The following is a 21,326-nucleotide window of genomic DNA, read 5'->3' as shown; positions in this document are numbered from 1 at the left end:
AACAGTGAGATTCTGAAATCCCGACACTTGAATCTGAGCAGTCCACAGAGCAACAGCTTTCTTTAAAGAGGAGGAGTCCACAAGCTCCCCACAGGGTTCAAAACAGCTAAAGACTCCCTTTCACCTTCTCCTTGCTCAATGACACCACACAGGCCAGCTTGTCCTGATGAACACCCTCCCCCAGGCACCTCTCCACCCAACCCCACATCTTCCCCGTCGTCCTTCTCCCCACTACCAGGGTAACCACCACCTATCTGGTGGTTAAAAATGTATGAAACAGTTGAGGGAAAAACAGGATTTCTTCCACCCCAAGTATCTTAGTCCATTTTCTCTTGCTTGTAACAGAGTATCTGAAACTGGGTAATTGATAAAGAAAAAGAGTTTATTTCTCATAGTTCTAGAGGCTGAGAAGTCCAAGGTCATGGGGCTATACCTGGTGGGAACCTTCTTGCTAGCTGGGACTCTGAGAAGTCCCGAGGTGGTGCATGGCATCATGTGGCGAGGGGGCTGAGTGCGCTCTCTCAGGTCTCCCTTCCTCTTCCTACAAAGCTGCCAGTCCTGCTCCCATGGTAATTCCTTAATCCATCAACTCGTGAATCCACAACTGGATTCAATCCATTCATCATGGCAGAGCCCTCATGACCCAATAACCTCTCGATACTGCCACATTGGGGATTAAATTTCAACATGAGTTTTGAAGGGGACAAATATTCAAATCATAACACCAGGATACCATCACAATGCACCTAATGAAGTGGACAGGAAACAAGAACACAACAGTCTTCTTAGGGGAGATACTGGAAGCTCAGCCCACAGGTCTGTTGCACCCACTTGGCAGCAGTAAGTAACAATAACCAGACCAGCAGCAGCCCTCCTGAGAGTCCCACAAGCCCTCGAGAAGGTTTATTTTGCTTCTGCTGCATGCCTCCAGTATGATCTGGGCTGTGGCTACCACTGATGCAAAGAATTGAGGCTCTGGGTTCTCACATAAGCTGAGCTATTGCTGAGTGCAATGAGTGCCACTTGGTATCACCTGCATCCCACAGCCATCCCTTTGGATTCGGGATCAGAGGTCTTACTACCATCCCCTAAAACGCTGAACCCAGATGGCCTGGATCCCTCACCAAGGAACTGGTAACACAGACAGCAGATTCTCTTCTCCAGCAGTCCCTGGCAGAGAAAAGAGCATCTGTTTCTCTTAGACGTCAATAAGCCCGACAAAGCTATTCATCTAGGCAGGAGCTGCATCAGGGAGAGGGAGACAAAGCAGGGGAGGCTATCAGAATCACCTGGTGCACTTTTCAAACAGTACAGCCTCCTGGCTTGAGGACCACAGGGAGCCACATCCCTGGTGGGAGCACTTCACATCCCTGGGGTGACTGGACTGCAAAAAGGGCCAAAAACCACTCTGGGGTCAGTGGCTCTGGGCATCGGTCCAGGCACTGACTTTGGGCTTACTGTACCAGAATCACATGGGAGGCTGTTAGAAATACAGATTCCAGGTTCAAGGCATCCAAGAGTCTTATCCAGTTGTTTCGGTATCGGATCCAATTATCTGCATTTTTAACAAGTTCCCAGGTGATCCAGATGCACAGCCAGGTGTGGAAGCCAGGCAGTGAGATGAACAGAGAGCCAGGTGAGACAGGCAAAAGAGTCTTTCAACAGCAGGGTTAAGTCGGAACAGCCTCATTCCACACCCACACCATACCTCTGGGATGCCCCATGGCATCTGGCCATGAATAAAATGCTTCTAGGACCCCCTCCCCGCAATGAATTCAGCCTCTCTCTCCAGAGAACCAGTCAGAAGCTACATGAACCTCACTTGTTTCTTGACTCCACATCCTTAAGAAAAAAAAAAAAAAAATCACTGATTTGAGAATCAGTTCACATCAATTCTGTCATGGAGATATGGGTGGAAGTGAAGGAGGAAGAGTAAATCCTAACTTTCCCAACAGCGCACAGCACTCCCTGCCCCTCGCCTTGCAGGTAAGGAAGTATCATAGAAACATGAAGGAACCACAGTGACAGGGGCCGTCTGAACAGAGCTGAAGCCTCACAGCCCGTGTTTTGCTTAATACACCACGCTAGGATAGCATTTCTAACATTTTGTGACACCAGGCATTGTACATATCTGTTTCTCACTTGGTTCTCACAACAACCCGGCCAAGGCAGGCATCACTACTGCAGTAGTGATGAACAGAGGGCCATCCCTGGACACAGATGCCAGACTCTCAGTTCCCATGACTGAACACCATGTCTGGTTTCTACAGCCTTCCTCCACCCTCAGTTTAGATAAAATATACAGGAAATAACTCAAAGTTCATTTTTGGTGTGTGATCAACTAAAAAGATTAAGCCAGTTTTCGTGTAAGCTCATCTATAGTTTTCCTTTCTCCAATATTTGTCACATCATATAACACCAAGGCCAGGTTAAGTGGGAACCCAGGAGGCCTCACAGTGTCCCTTCCAATTAATTATTCCAATTCTCTAAACTATAACCCACCACCCTTGTTCTTTGAGCAAATGTGAAGGTGAATGGGGCATGCAGATGGGCAGCTGTGTGGCACAGCCCTTTCTACCCAGTGTTTCTACCCAGGACCCCTGCATATCCTGTGGAAGGACTAGCCCTGTACATTAGCAGCCATGCAGGCCTGGACTCCTGCAGAGCAGGAGTGAGGTCAGTCCCATCACCTTGCCCTTTTCATTTTCTTTGGGGTATGAAGGGTGCTTTAAAGGTGATGACAACAAACAGGGTGCACTAACTCTAATATCAGTCATGAGAATTTTCTTAATTATTTTCTTAAAGATAAAGCAGGAGAACTGAATGAGACACCTTCCCTCCACATATTCACCCAAGGCACCAGTGCACAGGGCCTGCTGAAGTCTGTGAGCAGAGCAGCAGAACTGAGAGAAAGCCCGTAGGCACTCCAGGCCTTCCACTGACCACCAAGCAGCAGTTGTCTGCAGCTGCAGGAGGGACAAGGAAGGACCCTCAATCAAAGACAAGTAGGGCCTATAAAATAGTCTGGTGGCCAGTCACGAGAACTTAGACGAACCCTTCAGGTACTCAGGTCCTAAGCCCTGACAAACAGAATGGGTTTGATCCCACACTCACATATTAAAAGGCTGAAGCTGAGGCAACACTACAGCCCATATTCTACTCAACTAGGCTACTCAACCTCCCACAATAATAGCCTGTCAAAAGAAGGAGAGTAGCCATTTCTGGGCATAAACACTATTTTCCTCAGTCTCTACTGGTCTCCTGCATATGATGACCAGCACCAATCAAAAACTACAAAGCACATATAACTGCAAGCAAATGTGACCCAGTATCAAGAGAGAAAATAGTCAACAGAACCAAACCTAGAGATGATCAAGGTGTTGGAACTGTCAAATCGAGACTATGTTTAGAGGATCTACAGGTGGGCAACACATGTAAAGAGCTGGGGGTATTTCAGCAGAGAAACAAACTATAAAAAAATGCCAAATGATAAAAGAATCAGGAATTAAAGCAGAAGTTAGTGACTTTTCCCATACAGCCCACTAGGCTATCTCTAGAAAAATTCTCATTTTACATATCAGAAGACTGAGGCTGTCAAATATTAAGACAAGAAACCTCTCACAAGAAATAACAGCCACTAAGCAACTTGGACCACCACCAGTGCTCCCACCCTCTAGTTTCTTGAGACACCTGGGTACTCAGAGAGACTTAAAAAATTAAAATCTCTGGAGCTGCATAGTCTAGTCCAGGAGGGGTTTTTTGCCCACCAGTCAAATCCAGTACACAGCCTTTTTTTGTATGGCTTCTGAGCTAAGAATGGTTTTTACATTTTTTAGGGTTGCAACAACAACAACAACAAAGAATATGTGGTAAAGACCACATGCGACTGCAAAGAGTAAATTATTTACTATCTGGCTCTTTACAGAAAATGTTTGTCAACCTCTGATCTAATCAAGAGACTAAGCTCAGTAGACATAAGAAGAGATGAAAAAGTAAAACAAGGAAGCAAAGAAAGGGGTTATGGATGTCATGATTTTTCTACCAGTTTATGCCTTTTACCAGTCATCTGAGCACAGGCAATGCAGATCTCCACAGGATTTTCAGATCTCCACATAACACTCACACTGGAGGAGGTATAAGGAACAAGGCCACCAGAGTCCCCAGGTCACTAAACTTCTAAAACAGCCGTGCCAAACAGCTAGACCCAGATATGAGGACTGCCTTGGCTGAATGTCAAGTAGTATAATTCATAACCTCAGACCAGAGTTCCCAAAGCCCACTCTCTCCCTTGTTCCAAGCAAGATAAACCTAAAGTCTGTAAGACTCTGACGAGGAGACAAACCACTTTTTAGTTGACTCCCAGATATCATTATAATGAAAGCCTTTTTAAACTTTGTTTTGTTTTATTGCTTGAAACGGGTCAGACCTTTGAATTGTCACCCCTTCTATAAAAGGCTGTGATGGGTGCTTGCTTCCAACTATTAGCAGTGGGGCACTGTGATGGGATCACAAGGGAAAGATAACAGACGACTGCACAGAGGGCTTCAAAGCAGTAACACCTCCACACCCTCACCTACTCAAGATGTGCCATTTAATCACCATTCACTGCCTGTCTAAAATTTGCTCAGCACTACAAAGACCAAAATGATTGTACCACAGTTCTTATTCTCAAGGAGTTTATGATCTGAGGAATAAGACAATAAAAATGTAGGAGAGGACTGTTAGGAAGAAAGGCTACAGCTGTAAAAAAGCCAAAATCAGTCCTCCATCTTCCTCATAATTTTAGAAAATTGCAATTCAAAAACTTTGAACATCTTAAAATCATGATACAGTCAACCACAGGGTATTGGTTCCAGGACCCTCCACGGATGCCAGAATCTGTGGATGCTCAAGTCTCTTACATAAAATGCATAGTACAGTGAGCCCTCTGTATCTGTGGACTTCGATCTATAGTGGGTTGAATCTGCAGATACAGAAACCCATGGACAGGGAGAGCCAACTGCATCCAGTTCACATAGCTAAGGTGGCAGCTACCTGGAGCATCTGGGCATTGAAGAGAATGAAAGAGTAAGAGATCAAAAGTCCTCTGCCACCAGGAGAGCAGGACAGGACAGCTACTCTCCTGGTGGATCCTTAGGTTAGAGGGGCACGTCCAGGGAGGGAAGCAATCTTGTTACCAAATCTTCAGTGGGAGGATTTGACCTTAGCTTCTTGATTTGCCACTGAAGTATTTTCCTAGTGATCAATGTCCAGCTGTCTCCCATTTATCTCTTTTGAGATTCAGAAAACTGCTCCACAGAGCTCCCCATCAGACTTCCAGGATGTCATTCCACAACTGCACCTACACTGGCCCCTCTGGCCTCCCCACCGCCACACCCTGCGGCTTCCTATAATCCAGCCAAAGACCTCATCCTCTCCCAAAGCGTGGCCTTTGCTCAAGAGTGCTCCCTATCTGCAGCATCCTTCCTCCCTCCTCTCCACCTGGCAAGTTCTATTCATTCTTCAAGATCCAGCTCACATGTCACCTCCTCTTAGAATTCATTCACATCCTACCAGGAAGTGTCAGGTGGTACTGCCTCCTTGCTCCTCGAGTGTCTTCCTGTCCCTCTGGGATGACCCTTGCAACACTACGTGGTCAATTCTGGGAATTTTAATTCTCCTAATAAACACATCTTCTCAAGGTCAGAAGCTGTCTCTTATTTCCATTTATTAGGAAATCAACCCAGTGCCTAACATATAACAGGAATACAGAGTATGTGTGTGTCCATTTGTGTGTGTATATATATATATATATGTGTGTGTGTGTACACTATATATATATATTTTTTTTACTTTCTAGTTTTTTTTTTTTTTCTTTAGACGGAGTCTCGCTCTTTCGCCCATGCTGGAGTGCAATGGTGCAATGGTGTGATTCAGCTCACTGCAACCCCCACCTCCCGGGTTCAAGTGATTCTCCTGCCTCAGCCTCCCAAGTAGCTGGGATTACAGGCATGCGCCACCAGGCCCAGCTAATTTTGTATTTTTACTAGAGATGGGGTTTCACCGTGTTGGTCAGGCTGGTCTCGAACTCCTGACCTCAAGGGATCCACCCACCTCAGCCTCCCAAAGTGCTGAGATTACAGGCGTGAGCCACCGTGCCCCGCCAAGAAAGTTTTGCTTTCTATCAAGTGTACTGTATTCTTATGTAACTAATAATATGTGCCAGAAATGCAACAGGCAAGGTTGTAAATCTCATTCTCACCTAAAATAAAGCCTCAACCAGGACTTGATTACTCCATCCATTGGATTTTTAAGGCTCCACCCATCAGAAGATTCAGATCAACAGCACTGTTCTTTTTATTTCTTCCCAGAATGTTTGATTTGGACTCCTAGCTTCTTCATCAACTCAGAGGGGAAACACCTCACACAGGATCCAGTGACACCCATGGCCTTCACTCAGACCAGAACCAGGACACCACCAGTGACAGCAAACATGCATCGACACGCACAGAACAGTTCATCACTGCTGCACTAGATGGGAAACACTTCTGTCATCAGAAGTAGGTCAGAAAAATTATTACCTTTCCTTGTCATTAGTTTTGTGAACTTTTCCCAATAATAAGCTGGACCAATCCCTTATGCAGAAGAGGATTTTAAAATCAATATTGGAAAAAGTCAGAGGCAAGTGAACAGTGTGGAAGAGCACACTACATGTTAAGCGGCACTCAGTACAACAGGAAATCCTCTAGATGAGGCTACAGGTTCACAGAGAGGACTACAGTAGGGGTAGTGGAGAAGGCACCTAGGAAGAATGGGCAGACAACTCATTCTGCCAGCGACCATGCAAGATCCATCTCAGGGTCCAATCCTCCCGGAGGGCTAGGAGGATGTGCTGTGATCCACACACTGCCACACCACCAGGCCCTTCAGCACTCCATGCAGCAGGCTGCCAACTAGCCACCTCCTTCAATCTTTCCATGTGGACGACTCAGGAGAGGAAAGAAGAATTTCCCTGCTTTTGTAAGGTTCTTCTCTCCATCTTTCTCCTCTTATTTAAATCTTCCAGAATATAGTTTTGAAAATATAGTTTTACCTCCACTAAAAGCACTGCCCAACCATACCAACCCAAAGGGAGACCCCTTCTTTAGAAGCGATAGTCATAGCATCTGCTCAGCATTTAGTTGACTGCCTTGGGTCTCTGTTAACTTATGGAACAATGCCAAACACCATCTCCCCTTCTCCTCCTTTGTACTGAATACTGAATATGATTGTACACCTTCAACATCATCTTCTGTAGCACCTCCTACAGGAGATGCGTTTCCAAGGGCATCAAGCAATAGAAGCCAACTCCACCTTACTTAAGCAAAGGAGAGTTGATTGGCAGGTCATCAGTGGACGATCCAAACCTCAAGAAGGCAGGAGGACCAGACAGAAATCAATGGTATGCTGAAAGTGTAGAAGATGGCAAAAGATACAACCTCATAGCATGAAGGGGCTGATCGCAACACCTGGGAGACAACGAGGAACTCCCATCCTGGCCTCCCATCATTCCTCCTCTGTACTCACTCAAAACTGAAGGTCCTCAGGCATGAGGTGAAAGCTGGCTGAGCTTGCACTGTGCCCAGATTCAGCTTCCATGGAGGAATTACAGTCCCACCAAGTGTACACACAGTAGGAAACAGGAACACTCCCGGAAGGAAACTGGAACACCAGTTGCATGGAGAAATGAATGCTGAGCATTCAGAAAATGAGAATGCCCATGAAAGCAGTTAAATGTTTTTAAAATGAAGGAAGTAACTTACGTCACAATTCCCTAAGAATTCTGGCACAGAAAAGGAGATTATTATCCATCTGGAGACCTGGGGTGGGGCGGGGAATCAAGTTCTTCCCCAAGGGACAGTCCTGAGAAAGTGGAGCTCAACCTCCTTTGCAGAAGGAAGAATGGGAAACTGTGAATTCTCTTTCACTGTAATTAATACATTCCAGGTGAGAACGAAGAGACAGCAGACCTGTAAGTTGTGATCTTACATCTCTAGAGGTGGCCAACTTTTCCTGCTCATGCCATACTGATTAACCCTTCATCTCCAGGATAGGGGTCCTTCTTACTTGGTTGTCAGGCTGCCTGCAGAGGAGTAACAACCGATCTGCCTCTCAGAGACTGACTCTTAGAGCCTCTGAAGGCATGCCCTGGCCCCAGTTTCTCACTGTATCAACTGATTCTTCACCAGGATGCCACAGGGTTCTAAAAGCACAAGTCAGATCTCATCACTCCCATCCTTACAAACTTCAGCAACCATTGACTGTTTCAGGATCACTGTGGGCTACTTTGAGGGTTAACTCCTCAGCACATCCAAGGCCTTCTAAAATCTGGCTTCAAACCTCACTCTTCTCACTGGATCTGATCACCTCCTCAACACCCGCCTGTCTCAACCCAGCTGCCCCTCATCCTTTAAGGCTGAGGTTAAATGCCCTCTCTGATCTACCAGCTCTGATCCACCAGCAGCTTACACACTTGCATTTCCAAATCTTTTCCTCAATTTAACAACTACTGTAACCAAACTGGCCTTTTTCAAAGCACAAGTCAGTGCTTATCTTCTCCACAGACTAAAACTTCCTGAGGGCTAGGATCCTACATTGTTTGTATTTCCCAGAGGGCCTGGTTCAACGTGCATTTATGTGCCTACTGCACACTTCAAACATTTGTGTAGTCATCAAATTAGTAAGCTAAGGCCTGTGCCCAGCCAGCATGTCTGCCTTCCCCTCCCAGGAGAGTACAATCCCAAATGATGCTCTCATATCGTGTTCAACCCCCTTCTAGGCAGCACCGTGTGTACCAGGCTACCCACCTAAAGTAGGGCAAGGCTGTTCCTGGTCTCAAACCTCCAGCAGATGTTATTAGATGCCGCCCACAGCCATGCTTCCTTCCCCCAACTTCCTTGCTGTCAGTTCTAATTCTGGCTGGATGCGCAACCTCCCTAATGTGACTAGAAAAGAGCCCTAGGTGCAGCCAGTGGAGCCCTCTGTATCCCCTCTGCTGAGGACTGGCCTAGCCATGGGCACCTGGTACAATTCAAGTCAGTGTGATGTAAGAGGAATTCTGCCAGGAGCTTCGAGGAAAGTTATCCTTGTGATAGAGACACAAGGGCCAGCACAGCCTCTCTTCTTCTACTGAGGGTTTTACTGTCTGCATGGGACTTGTGGGGCAGTAACAGCCTTCATTAACCATGGAGACAGCCTCCCTAGGATGCACTGGCACACTGTGGATGGCAGAGTGGCAGGAAGAGAAGCACCAGGTCCATGATGATGCTAGTGAGCCACTGAATTAGTCAACCCTGGGGGCACTTTGAGACTTCTCATGTTGCAAAATAAATGCTGCACTTAAGCAAAAATATCCTAATAGCCACCCATCACTTAAATGTATTAATGACAATAGCAATAACAATAGTGCACTCCCACGGTCTGCCAGCATGCTAAGTCCTGGACAAATACTATCTCCTCTGATTCCCTGGGCAGTCCTGTGTGTGAGCATCACGATCTTCGAGCAAGGCTCACAGACAGGGTGTCCAGGATTTGCACCCAGCCTGCCTAACTCTAAAGATGATGCCATCCCTGTCATATATTACATGGCTCCAGGCCTCTAGTCCTCTCTCCTCACACCCTCCGGAAACACATACCACTGCAGCCTTGACATCTGTGAAGTTTCAGAGCTGAATGAGACTGTCAAGTGATCTAGTCCCTTACTGTATAGACCTGAGGTCACAGAGACTGAAAAAACATGCCAAAGGCAGCAAAGCAAATCACTGACACAGCCAGGGCTGGGAGAACCCAAGTTTCTGGCTCCCAAAAGACCCTTTTCCACAGACGTGAAGCCGAGCACATCCCAGGGGCAGCCTGAGCCAGCAGGGCTTCAGACTAACCAGGTGCCAGGGCCCACCCCTCTTTCCCAGGGTGCTGCCCAGCTCAGAAGGCTAGTTCAGGGAAAATCTGCACTCACCAGCCGGACTGACTTCTGCTCCTCATGGCTGATGCTGTCTTCACCCATGGGCAGGGATGCCTTGGAGTGCTTGGTGGCAGCCTCTCTTTCCCTCTTTGCCACCTGGAAGAGCTTATCCTGGACAGCAGCATGCTCCTGTTCATACCTGTGCAGAAGAAAGATGAGGAGAAACAGATGCAGATGGCATGACGGGCAGCCCATAGCCAAGACAAGGTCTGCGCACTCACTTCAGCTGCCAGGGAAATGCTGAAACCAGCCAGCGGCCGGCCAGGAAAGGAGAAAGTGCTGTAAAACCACACGCCCCATCATTCCACGCCTGAGCTCAGGCATCAGTGACAGCTCCCCAGACAAGGGGAGACATGAGCCAGGACAACACAGCTCAGGAACAGGAGGAGACCTGGCCAAGTAGGCAGCCCCATGCCCAGTGAGAGTCTCAGGGAGGGGCTCAATCCACGGATTGCCTCCACTTGAGAGCTTGAAGATTGGAGATGGTAATAGTCCTCTGTTTTGAACATTTAACTCTTCACTCTGAATATGTTCCTACCCTTTGACCTATTTCTGGGCATTCTGCCTAGTAAAATAATCCTATAGAGAAGAAAAAAGTTATTAGTGCTGAGATGCTCTTAATAGTATTATTTATTATAGTGAAAAAAATGCAAGCAACCTAAATGCCCCAAAATCAAGGTCAAGCTAAAGTAAATATGGTGTGATCATATAATGATCTATGACGTCACCACTAGAAAATATAGTCTTTCACTTGTCTGTAGGTTGAATCTAAAAACTGAGAACCAATAAATGCTTTTAGCAATAAAACTGCTTATAAAGCAGGTGAAACTAATGACAAATCATTATAACACGAAGTGAAAACAGCAAGATATGAAATTATCTATGACTTTCAAAAAATAACCCTAAACAGGGGGTAGGGGGTTCTGGGTGGAGAAGAACATGAAATACTCCAAAATATTAATAGTGGTTGTCTTGAGATGATGAGTCTATGGGTGATTTTTTCACTTGATAAATTTTTAAATCTTTCATTAGCATGTATTACTTTACCATTTTGAAAATGTTTAAAAGTACCAAAAAAGTGGGGTTCAGGTTAGCAGTTGGCTTTTCTTTTTTTTTTTTTTTTTTGGTTTTGGGTCTCATAACGTGGCCCAGTCTGCAGTGTAGTGGTGCAATCGTAACTCACTGTAAACTCCAACTTCTGGGCTCAAGCAATCTTCCCACCTCAGCCTCTTGAGCAGCTGGGACTACAGACATGTGTTACCCCCAGTTAACGTTTTTAATTTTTTTGTAGAAACAGGGTCTCACTATGTTGCTCAGGCTGGGCTCAAACTCCTGACTTCAAGCAATCCTCCTGCTTTAGCCTCCTAAATTCGCTGGGATATAGGATTGAGCCACCACACCTGGCCAGGTCAGTTATTCTTGCTGAGACCTATTAGGGAGAGTGAATCTTAGAATGTGGGTCTTAACCCATGACTATGCAACAGACCCAACATGGCTGAACTACTAGAAGGCAAATGCCCAACCATGGCTGACACTGGGCAGGGCACCCTAAGCTGACCCACTGGGTCCCCTGACCATACTGAGGGCAATTTCCTCAAGGATGCTGAAGAGGCCAGTCAGTAACAACTACTGTGAGGGTCCACTGAGAACTCTGTAGGACAGGTGCTGTGCTCACGTGAGTGATATACATTAACATATTTAACCACGACAAGAGCCCAATTAAAGAAGTACTCTTCTTAGATGCAGTGATTTTTCAAGTTCACATAGCTAGCAAGTTGCAGGATCAAGACGCCACCCTGTGCTCCACTGGGGCCTCTGTGCCTTAACCACTTTGCTAAAACTTCTCTGGCAACAGGCCCCACGTCAGAGGTGTGGCCAGGTCTTGGGGTTGTGGCCTGTACTGACAAAATCACCAACATCCTGGAGCCAGTTCATCTGGACGACCACAGCTAGCATGGGGAGGGCTCCACTTCCTCATCTCTCTGAAAACATGCCTGCATGTGCACACACATGCAGAAGTTCCAGCCACTCAACTGTTTAGTTGTAGCTTTTTTAAATGATTCTTTTTCTTTTTTTTCTTTCAGAGACAGGGTCACCCAGGCTGGAGTTCGGTGGTGCAATCATAGCTCCCTGCAGCCTCGGATTCCTGGACTCAAGTGATTCTTCCACCTCAACCTCCCGAATAACTGGGACTACACAGGCACACACCACAACACCCAGCTAGTTTTTTATCTTTTAGAAACGGTGTCCTTCTATGTTGCCCAGGCTGGTCTCAAACTCCTGGCCTCAAGCAATCCTCCTGCCTTGGCCTCTCAAACTGCTGGGCATGAAGAACATTAATGATCAATTCCCCTATGGCCCTTTTGGTGTTTCTACATCTTTAAACTAGAACCAGTGACACCTATACCATAGGGTTGTCCTTCAATGCAACTGAGATTAATTATGTGAGACAAACCCTCCAGGGCTTCAGGCAAGGAGAGGGGTACCCAGTGAGGAAAGAGGCTTTTAGGCGGAGCGCAGCGCCGGGAGCAAGCAGGCTCTCGGGCTCACCTCTTGACATCCTCCTTTGCCCCTGAGATCTGCTGGCCACCACTGCTCCCCGACCTGGGCAGTGTGGATTCTGCAAAGGAAAGAGAAGAAAAGGCCTGTCAGTGGTACCCCAGGGTCCATGAAGATATGGAGGTCACCCAGAGAGGAAAGATCCCCATGAATAAATGTGCCCCTTGGAAGGCAGCACCACAGATGAGTCCCCACAAAGTAGTGTTCGCAGGGGCAGACAAGGAACACCCTTCATTCAAGCTGTCTGGAAAGCCAGATGATCCAAGCCACCTCTTATCCCGAAGGGGTCTCTGCACCAGGATGCCTACAACACTGGGTGCAGTGTTCCAAACCCATCCCTACCCTCCTGACAGTTATTTGGAATCCAGGTCATCTCCTAAGCACAGGCCAGGAGTGGCTGCACGAAGTCATTGCTTTGCTTCATGAGGACAACCTCCCAGGCAGAGGTTTTGGCATAGGGAAGGGAAGGGGTGGGGGCTCTTTAAATCTTGTTTCCCTTAGTACCCACCTGAGTCTGCACAATCCCCAGTGTGGCAAATGCCACATATTAAACCTAGTTCTACTTAACCCCTATTGCCCCTAGTATTATTGGGCTCTTTCTGTTTTTACAGTAGGTCCCTTTTGATCATCACGGATTTGGGGATTTCTGAGCAAATCTAATTCACTCTCCCCACCACTTGCTGATACTGAAGGTTTTGTTACTACACTGTCCCCAGCCTTCACCCTTCCAAAGCTCTCTGTCAGCCAAAGCTCACCACCTTTCTTGGCCTTCTCCGATGTCCCACACCTCCCTCCACCACAGGGTTCTATGCACCAGCAGCCAGAACCACACAGAACATAATGTAAGAACCAGGCTGTGGGAGGTGCTCAATAAAGGTGTGCGACTCCAACTCCAGACCCATCAGGGACACCTCAGGGGGCACTTCTGAAAGCGTCAGCTGTGACTCACACTTTCAAACCACCTCTCATGGGAGGAGAGCACCTCCCATGCTTCTCAGCAACACACCAGGTTCTCAACTGAGGTGAATGCAGGAGGCTGCTGTGGAGTTTCATCTCCACACCAGTGCTCCCCATGCTTATTTATTTGCCTGAAGAGTTTTACTGAGGTTTAATGCCTGGTATTTTTGCTTTTTATATAATTCTCCATTTTTTAACTACAAAAACAACAGGCCTGCCGATGTAGAGCATGTGGCACTCATCCTCACTGCCCCTTCTGTGTGCCCCTGCCCGATCCCCGCCTCCCTGGGAGTGCACAGTGTTGAATATGCGTTTCTTCCAGTATTACTGACGTGGAGATCTTGTCATGAGCATGGCCACCTGTGCACATTTCCTACTGAGCTGTCTTTGTTAAAGATCTTTAAGAACTTGCTACATATTAAGATTACTATGACGCTGTCCAATGTTATATTTTCTCTAACTTATCCATTCCTGTTACTTCTTTTCTAAACTGTCTAATTTCTTATATTCACATTTCCTATGTTTTTAATTTAAGGTTTCTTCATTTAATATGATGTGTAGAAAATCTATCTTTTATTGTACTTTTATGGCTTCAAGCCATACATTTCAATCTTTTATTTCCTCTGACATTTTTGGGGAGTATGGTATGAGAAGAATTTTAACTTCTTTTTCTAACTTCGTTTCATCACTAAAATAAAGCAAAAACTGGTTTTAAAAGTACAAAATATCTTAAAATTAGTTAACTTCAAGACAGTCATTTATGCTGACTCTTCAACATTCAGAAACAAAACTCACATCTATCATTTAAACAGCAAAGTATTGTTATAACTAACTCCAAGTGACAAAGAACCGCTATTCTTGCTTTCTAAACTGCCAAAATTTACCAAACTGAAGCAAATGCTTATTTCTTCTAAAGCTGAAACTGATGTGTAGTATTATATATTATGGCAATTTTCACTTTTATCATCACTTTCTCCCTCTTTCGAGTCAATCTAGTTTGTTAAAGTGTATTGGGTCAAGTTAGACCCCTCTCAAGCCCTTCTCATCAGTTAGAGCCAGCGTGGGGAGTAAGTGAGCCCTATTGGCAAAGGAGAAGGGTTTCTTGGGGGGTTTTTGGGAATCTCACACATCCCCTTCAGTGGTAGATATTCAGAAAGATCTTGGGGTGGGTCCAAATCCAGGAGCTCACTGGCTTCCAGGCAGACAGCACAGGGGTGGAGGTGTCGGGACACCTGGCAGGCATCCCCTTGAAGATGAAGCCAGAGTTCTCTGGCCACAATGGGGAGGTCTCCATGGCCTGGCTCCCGACTGCCACTCCAACATCTCCCCCTCCCTTGTACCTTGTATTCCAGAGACAGCAATGCTTCTAGGCCCCTGAGCAGGCTGGGATGCACCCTGCCTCCGGACCTCTGTTCCTGTTGTCTGCCCACCCGCAGTGCCCACCCACCACCATTCCTCCTGCCTTTCACAGTCCCTCCTTTCCCGGGACAGATTCCAGGGTTGCATCACAACACAACATCTGGGCTGACATCTGGCTGACATCAGGGCCGACATCTGGCTCCATAACCAGAGCCAGGTGTGCCACGAGAGAGGGTCCCTGCCCACCTATCACTGTGTCCTGGCACAGGGCATGGGACCTGGCTCTGGGTGGCCTTCAGTAAACACTAAGTGGGCAAGATACAGCTCTCATCTTCTAAACTCTTACAACCCAACAGGGAAGATGAGTAGAAAAGGCAACTGTAACACGAGACCAGGCCCGAGACGAACAATCTAGTGGGTGGTTCTCTATGTAAACCGTCAGTCCTTCCATGGTGGCATGGTGCCTCCAGCCAATCTTTTTTTTTTTTTAATCGAGTTACTGAGTCTGGTAGACAGACTCAAGTTCTCAAAAACAAGTATGTTTTGAGCAGTTGCTCCAAGGACTTTATTTTGTAATAATTTAACATTTGTATGCCTTACAAATTTTTTTCTTAAAATTTTATTTCCTTGTATTTGCTACAAGTTGTTAATTAGGGAAAGCACAAATTTCTTCATTTGCAACAGATACAATAGAGTAGGGAACAAATCAGCTTTCAGCCTGGCTTGAGCACCAGCTTCACAGTGGGCCAGGAAGAGGAACTCCTAGGACCTAGGACCCCTCCTAGAAGCCCAGGGGGAAACATTCCAAGGGCCAGGACAGGAGCTCTCAACCTGAGGCTCAGGTGAGGGCTGCTGTGGCAGGCGCCTAAGTCACTGATGGAATTCCCCCGCATTTGGTCCCATTCACGTGAATCCATATAATTCTTTGATTTGGGAGTCAGGCTAGAGTGGCTGAGGCTGAGTCATGGCTATGCTGCCTCTGAGGGCCCTTAAAGGCAACTTCTTTCCTGAGCTGTCAACTCAGGTCCTTCTGCCTCAATTCCCACATGGAGAAAGTGACACAGAGGGAAGGTGGTCTGGCCCGAATCCTGGCAGCTCTGACGACAGCGCCCGTCACTCCCAGAAAGCCATGCTCTTCCGGAAAGCCCGTACCAGACAGAGCTGCTTAACGTCATCCCGAAGCCAACCTGAGCTCCGCGCGCCGTCGGGTGGGCTCGGGTGAGCACCCATCACTCTTTTCACTGTCTCTCCACACTCCACAGAACTGTCACAACCCCCATACCTTTGTGAGGGGCTTTCAAGTTGCCATCCTGAAGGCCAAAGGTAGAAGGTGCAGGAGCAGGGGGTGCAGAGCTGGGCTCCTTCATGCGGTTCACCACGTTTTCAGACAGCTAAGGAAACAGAAAGGAGGAACAAGAAAAAGTTATGTCACAGAAGTGTCTGGAAGCAAAGCCTCCTCTTTATTCAGGTCCCAGAATTAACTGAATGCACTGCTTCCTCAAGACCAACTCCAACAAAGCAATTCTACCAAAACTCCTCTCGTGGTGGCCCAGTGCCTACCAGGTCCACGCCGAGCCCATCCGGACTCCCAAGCCTACCAATGTATGCCCCCTGCTGGCTTTGCAGCTTCACCGCCATCACTCCCCTCCACACACCCAGTCCTCAGGGGAACCTGATGTATCAATTTTCTCACCTCCTCTGAATTCAGGCATGCTCTTCCCTCTGAACCACCTCCAGCCCGCCACCTCCCTCTCTGGGACATCTCCACCTGTCCAAATCATAACCTTTCTTTGGAGGTATCTCAGTGTCCCCTTCTCTTGGAAGGCTGCCCCTCAACAGCATCCAAGTGAAGCACAGGTACCTCTGTCCATCGCATTTCTCTTTATTCCACTTTGCAGATAACACTTTTTTTTTTTTTTTTTTTTTTTTTTACAAGTTGAAGGTTTGTGGCAAGCCTGCATCAGGCAAGTCTACTGGTGCTGTCTTTCCAACAGCATGTACTTTGTGTCTCTGTGTCATGTTTTGATAATTCTCATGATACTTGAAGCTTTTTCATTGTTACTGTATTTGTTATGGTGATCTGTGATCAGTGATGTTTCATGTTACTCTTGTAATTGTTTTGGGACACTGAAAACATTGTCCATGTAAGATGGTGAACTTAACCAATAAATGCTGTTGTATTCTGACTGCTCTAGCGACCAGCCATTCCCCCACCCCCATCTCTCTCTCTCTCCTTGGGCCTCCCTATCCCCTGAGACACAACAAAATTGGGCCAATTAATAACCCTGCAATGGCCTCTAAGTGTACAAATGAAAGGAGGAGTCACATGTCTCTCACTTTAAATCAAAAGCTACAGATGATTAAGCTTAGTGAGGAAGATATGTCAAAAGCTAAGACAGGCCGAGAGCTAGGCCTATTGCACCTAACAGTTAGCCAAGTTGTGAATGCAAAGGAAAAGTTGTTTAAAGAAGTTACACGTGCTACTCCTGCGAACACATGAACGGTAAGAAAGTGAAACGGACTCACTGCTGATATGGAGAAAGTTTTAGTGGTCTAGATAGAAGATCAAACCAGCCGCAGTACTCCCTTAAGCAAAAGCCTAATTGAGCCTAAGGCTCTATCTCTTTTCAATTCAGTCAAGACAGAGAGGTGAGGAAGGTGCAGAAGAAAAGACTGAAGTGAGCTGAGGTTGGTTCACAAGACTTAAGTAAAGATGGCGTCTCCATAACATACAAGTGCAAGGTGAAGCAGCAAGTGCTAATGGAGAAGCTGCAGCAAGTTATGCAGAAGATCTAGGTAAGATCATTGATGAAGGTGGCGATACTAAACAGAATAGTCTTTTACTGGGAAAAGATGCCATCTAAGACTTTCAGAGCTAGAGAGGAGAAATCAATGCCTGGCTTCAAACCTTCAAAGGACAGGCTGACTCTCGTTAGGGGCTAATGCAGCTGGTGACTTTAAATGGAAGCCAACACTCATTTAGCATTCTGAAAACTCTAGGGCCTTTAAGAATGACACTCAACCTACTCTGCCAGTGCTCTAGAAATGGAACAACAGAGTCTAGATGACAGAACATCTGTTTACAACACGCTTTACTGAATACTTTAAGCCCACTGTTGAGACCTACTGCTCAGGAAAAAAGAATCCATTCAAAATATTACTGCTCATTGACAATGCACCTCGTCACCCAAAAGCTCTGATGGAGATGTACAAGATGAATGTTGTTTTCATGCCTCCTAACACAGCATCCATTCTGCAGCCCATGAATCAAGGAGTAATTATGACTTTCAAGTCTTATTATTTAAGAAATTCATTTCATAAGCTTAGAGCTGCCATAGATAGTGACTCCTCTGATGGACCTGGGAAAAGTAAATTGAGAACTCTGAGGAAAGTACTCACCACTCTGATGCCATTAAGAACATTCATGATTCATGGGAAGAGGTCAAAAAATCAATATTAATAGGAGTTTAAAAGAAGTAGATTCCAACCCTCATGGATGACTCTGAGGGGTTCAAGACTTCAATGGAGAAGTCACTGCAGATGTTGTGGAAACAGCAAGAAAAGTAGAATTAGCAGTGGAGCCTGAGGATGTGACTGAATTGCTGCAATCTCATGATCAAATTTGAACAGATGAGGAGTTGCTTCTTATGGATGAGGAAAGAAAGTGGTTTCTCGAGATAGAATCTGCTCCTGGTGAAGATGCTGTGAACACTGTTGAAATGACAACAAAGGATTTAGAATAGGATCGTAAACTTAGTTGATAGAGTTGAGCAGCAGGGTTTTAGAGAACTGACTCCGATTTTGAAAGGAGTTCCACTGTGGGTTAAATGCCATCAAACAGCATCGTATGCTACAGAGAAATCTTTTGTGAGAGGAAGAGTTGATCGACATGGCAAACTCATTGTTGTCTTATCGTGTAAAACCTCCACAGCCAACCCCACCTTCGGCAACCATCATACAGATCAGTCAGCAGCCATCAACACGGAGGCAAGACCCCCCCACCAGCAAAAAGATTATGACTCGCTAAAGGCTCAGATGATCATTAGCATATTTTGCCAATAAAGTATTTCTAATTAAGGTATATATACTTTTTAGGCATAATGTTAGTCTACACTTGACACTACAGTGTAGTGTAAACGCAACTCTTATATACACTAGGAAACCAAAAAGTTCATGATTTGCTTTATTTTGATGTCCGCTATACTGTGGTATCTGGAGCCATGCCTGCACCACCTCTGAGGTGTGCCAGTACCACCTCTTCCCTTCCTCTGAGCCCCCCGACAACACACATGTGCTTCTCAGAGAAGTACTTACACCTCCCGCCTGCCTCTCCCGCCTGCCTATCCTGATGGTTTTTAAATACCTTGAGGGCTAAGCCTGCATCTCACTCATCTCTGTACATCCCCAGGGCCACACATACAGTAGATAATCAAAATACTGCTTGACTAATTTCACCTCAGTTCCCCTAATGAAGACTGGGTAACCAAAACTCTCATTCATTTTAGAGGATGTGAAATAGGCCTAAGGGTGTCATAAAACAGTTTACTGAAATGAAACAGCAAGCTGGGGATCAATCCAGGATAAAAATCCTTAAGCGTTCACTTTAGTAAATATTTATTAAGTGTCTAATATGTGCAAGGCATCATAAAGCACAGCTGAGGGAAAGACATTAAAAATTACTGTAAGACAAAAGACATGATCAGCAACTCCACTTCCAGAATACCTCATTGAGAAAAGTACTCCCCCATGTACACAGAGGCATGTGGAAGGACACTCACTGTGACACTGGAGGAAATAGGGAAAAAAGAAAAGGAAACCACATAAACATCCAGCGACAGAGAACTGATGGAGGAAATCCTGGCGTATACACCCTATGGAATTTTATGGACCCATTAAGAAAGAACAAGGTAGAATACATATACACTGTCACAGAAGACACACGAGATACACTGCTGATTGTTTAAAAAGTCATAGAATTTTTTGGACATCTCAATTTTGTAAAAAATAATGCAGACATACAAATATAAATGTTGCTGAATTTGAATATATGCATATCCACATATCCACAAGTGTGAATTGCATTTGGATTTCACATGCATGCATATAAGACACATATACAGGTCTGCTCTGAGGAGAAATCTACAAAACTACTTAGCAAAGTACTCAGAGGATGAGGTCCTGCAAGTGGGGACAGAAGCAACTGGGGCAGGATTTTCACTTTTGGTACTTTTGTGTCTTAATTTTTTACCATGAACATTTCCTTGGTAACAAAAGATTGTTAATAATAATAATAATAATAATAATAAAGTCCCTGTAGTATTTAAGATATATACAAATCAAACAGCTAGTTAATGACATATGACAAGAGAAGACCAAACGTATCAATGGAAGAGAATAAGGAGTCCATAAAGAAACCTTTATCTCTATGGTCAATTGATTTCAACAAGGGTGCCAAGACAGTTCAGTGGGGAAAGAGCAGTCTCTTCAACCAATGATGCTGGGATAATTGGACATCCCTTGCAAAACAATATAGTTGCACACCTACCTTACACCACATACAAAAATTAATACAAAACAGATCTGAGACTTAAACGTTAAGAGCTAAAACTATAAAACTTATTAGAAAACAGATGGCTATGGGAGGCAGAGCTTGCAGTGAGCTGAGATCTGGCCACTGCACTCCAGCCTGGGCGACAGAAAAAAAAAAGAAAAAAGAAAACAGAGGGCTAAATCATTATGACCTTTGCTTTGGCAATACGTTCTTAGAGGTGATACAAAAAGCATGAGCAATGAAATAAATAAATAAATAAATAAATAGACTTCTTCAAAATTTTAAAGTTTTGAGTACCAAATGACACTATAGGGCAACTGAAAAGACAACCCACAGAATGGGAGAAAATATTTACAAATCATATACCATAAGGAACTTTTATCTAAAATATATAAACACCTCCCAGAATTGAATAAAATGAAAATAATCCTATTTAAAATGGGCAAAGGATCTACATAGAAATTTTTCCAAAGAAGATATACAAATGGTCAATAAGCACATGAAAAGATGCTCAACATCATTAGTCTCTAGAGAAACACGGGTTTAAACCACAATAAGGTACCACATCACACCCACGAGGATGGATATAATTAAAAGATCAACTGGTAAGGGTCAGCCATAGTGGCTCACGTCTGTAATCCTAGCATTGTGGAGGGCCGAGGCAAGAGGATCACTTGAGACCAGGAGTTTGAGACCAGCCTGGGCAACACAGTGAGGCCCTTTCTCTAAAAAAAAAACTTTTTTAAAATTAGCCAGGTGTGGTGCCACGTGCCTGCAGTCCTAGCTTCTTGGGAGGCTGAGGCAAAAGGATCGCTTGAGCCTAGGAAGTCATGGTTACAGCGAGCTATGACTGCACCACTGCACTCCAGCCTGGACAACACGTGAGGCTCTGTCTCTAAATAAATAAATAAATTTTTAAAG

General features: G+C 45.4%; 1 protein-coding gene across 6 annotated transcripts in view; it reads right to left on the bottom strand.

Moving 5' to 3' along the window:
• CHCHD6 (coiled-coil-helix-coiled-coil-helix domain containing 6) overlaps positions 1-21,326 on the bottom strand; it is a 242,208-nt gene that overhangs the window by 202,950 nt on the left and 17,932 nt on the right. For all 6 annotated transcript variants that reach the window (XM_017869911.1, XM_017869912.1, XM_017869913.1 and 3 more), the window contains exons 2-4: positions 16,137-16,245; positions 12,530-12,599; positions 9,974-10,118 (exon numbers count right to left, since the gene is read on the bottom strand). In XM_017869911.1, the coding sequence (XP_017725400.1) occupies positions 9,974-10,118; positions 12,530-12,599; positions 16,137-16,245 (324 nt within the window). The remainder of the gene's footprint in view (positions 1-9,973; positions 10,119-12,529; positions 12,600-16,136; positions 16,246-21,326) is intronic.

This window comes from Rhinopithecus bieti, unplaced genomic scaffold, assembly GCF_001698545.2.
Source record: "Rhinopithecus bieti isolate Rb0 unplaced genomic scaffold, ASM169854v2 scaffold_5333, whole genome shotgun sequence".
In the NCBI taxonomy this organism is placed as follows: domain Eukaryota; kingdom Metazoa; phylum Chordata; class Mammalia; order Primates; family Cercopithecidae; genus Rhinopithecus; species Rhinopithecus bieti.
This window is presented reverse-complemented; position numbering and strand designations above follow the sequence as displayed.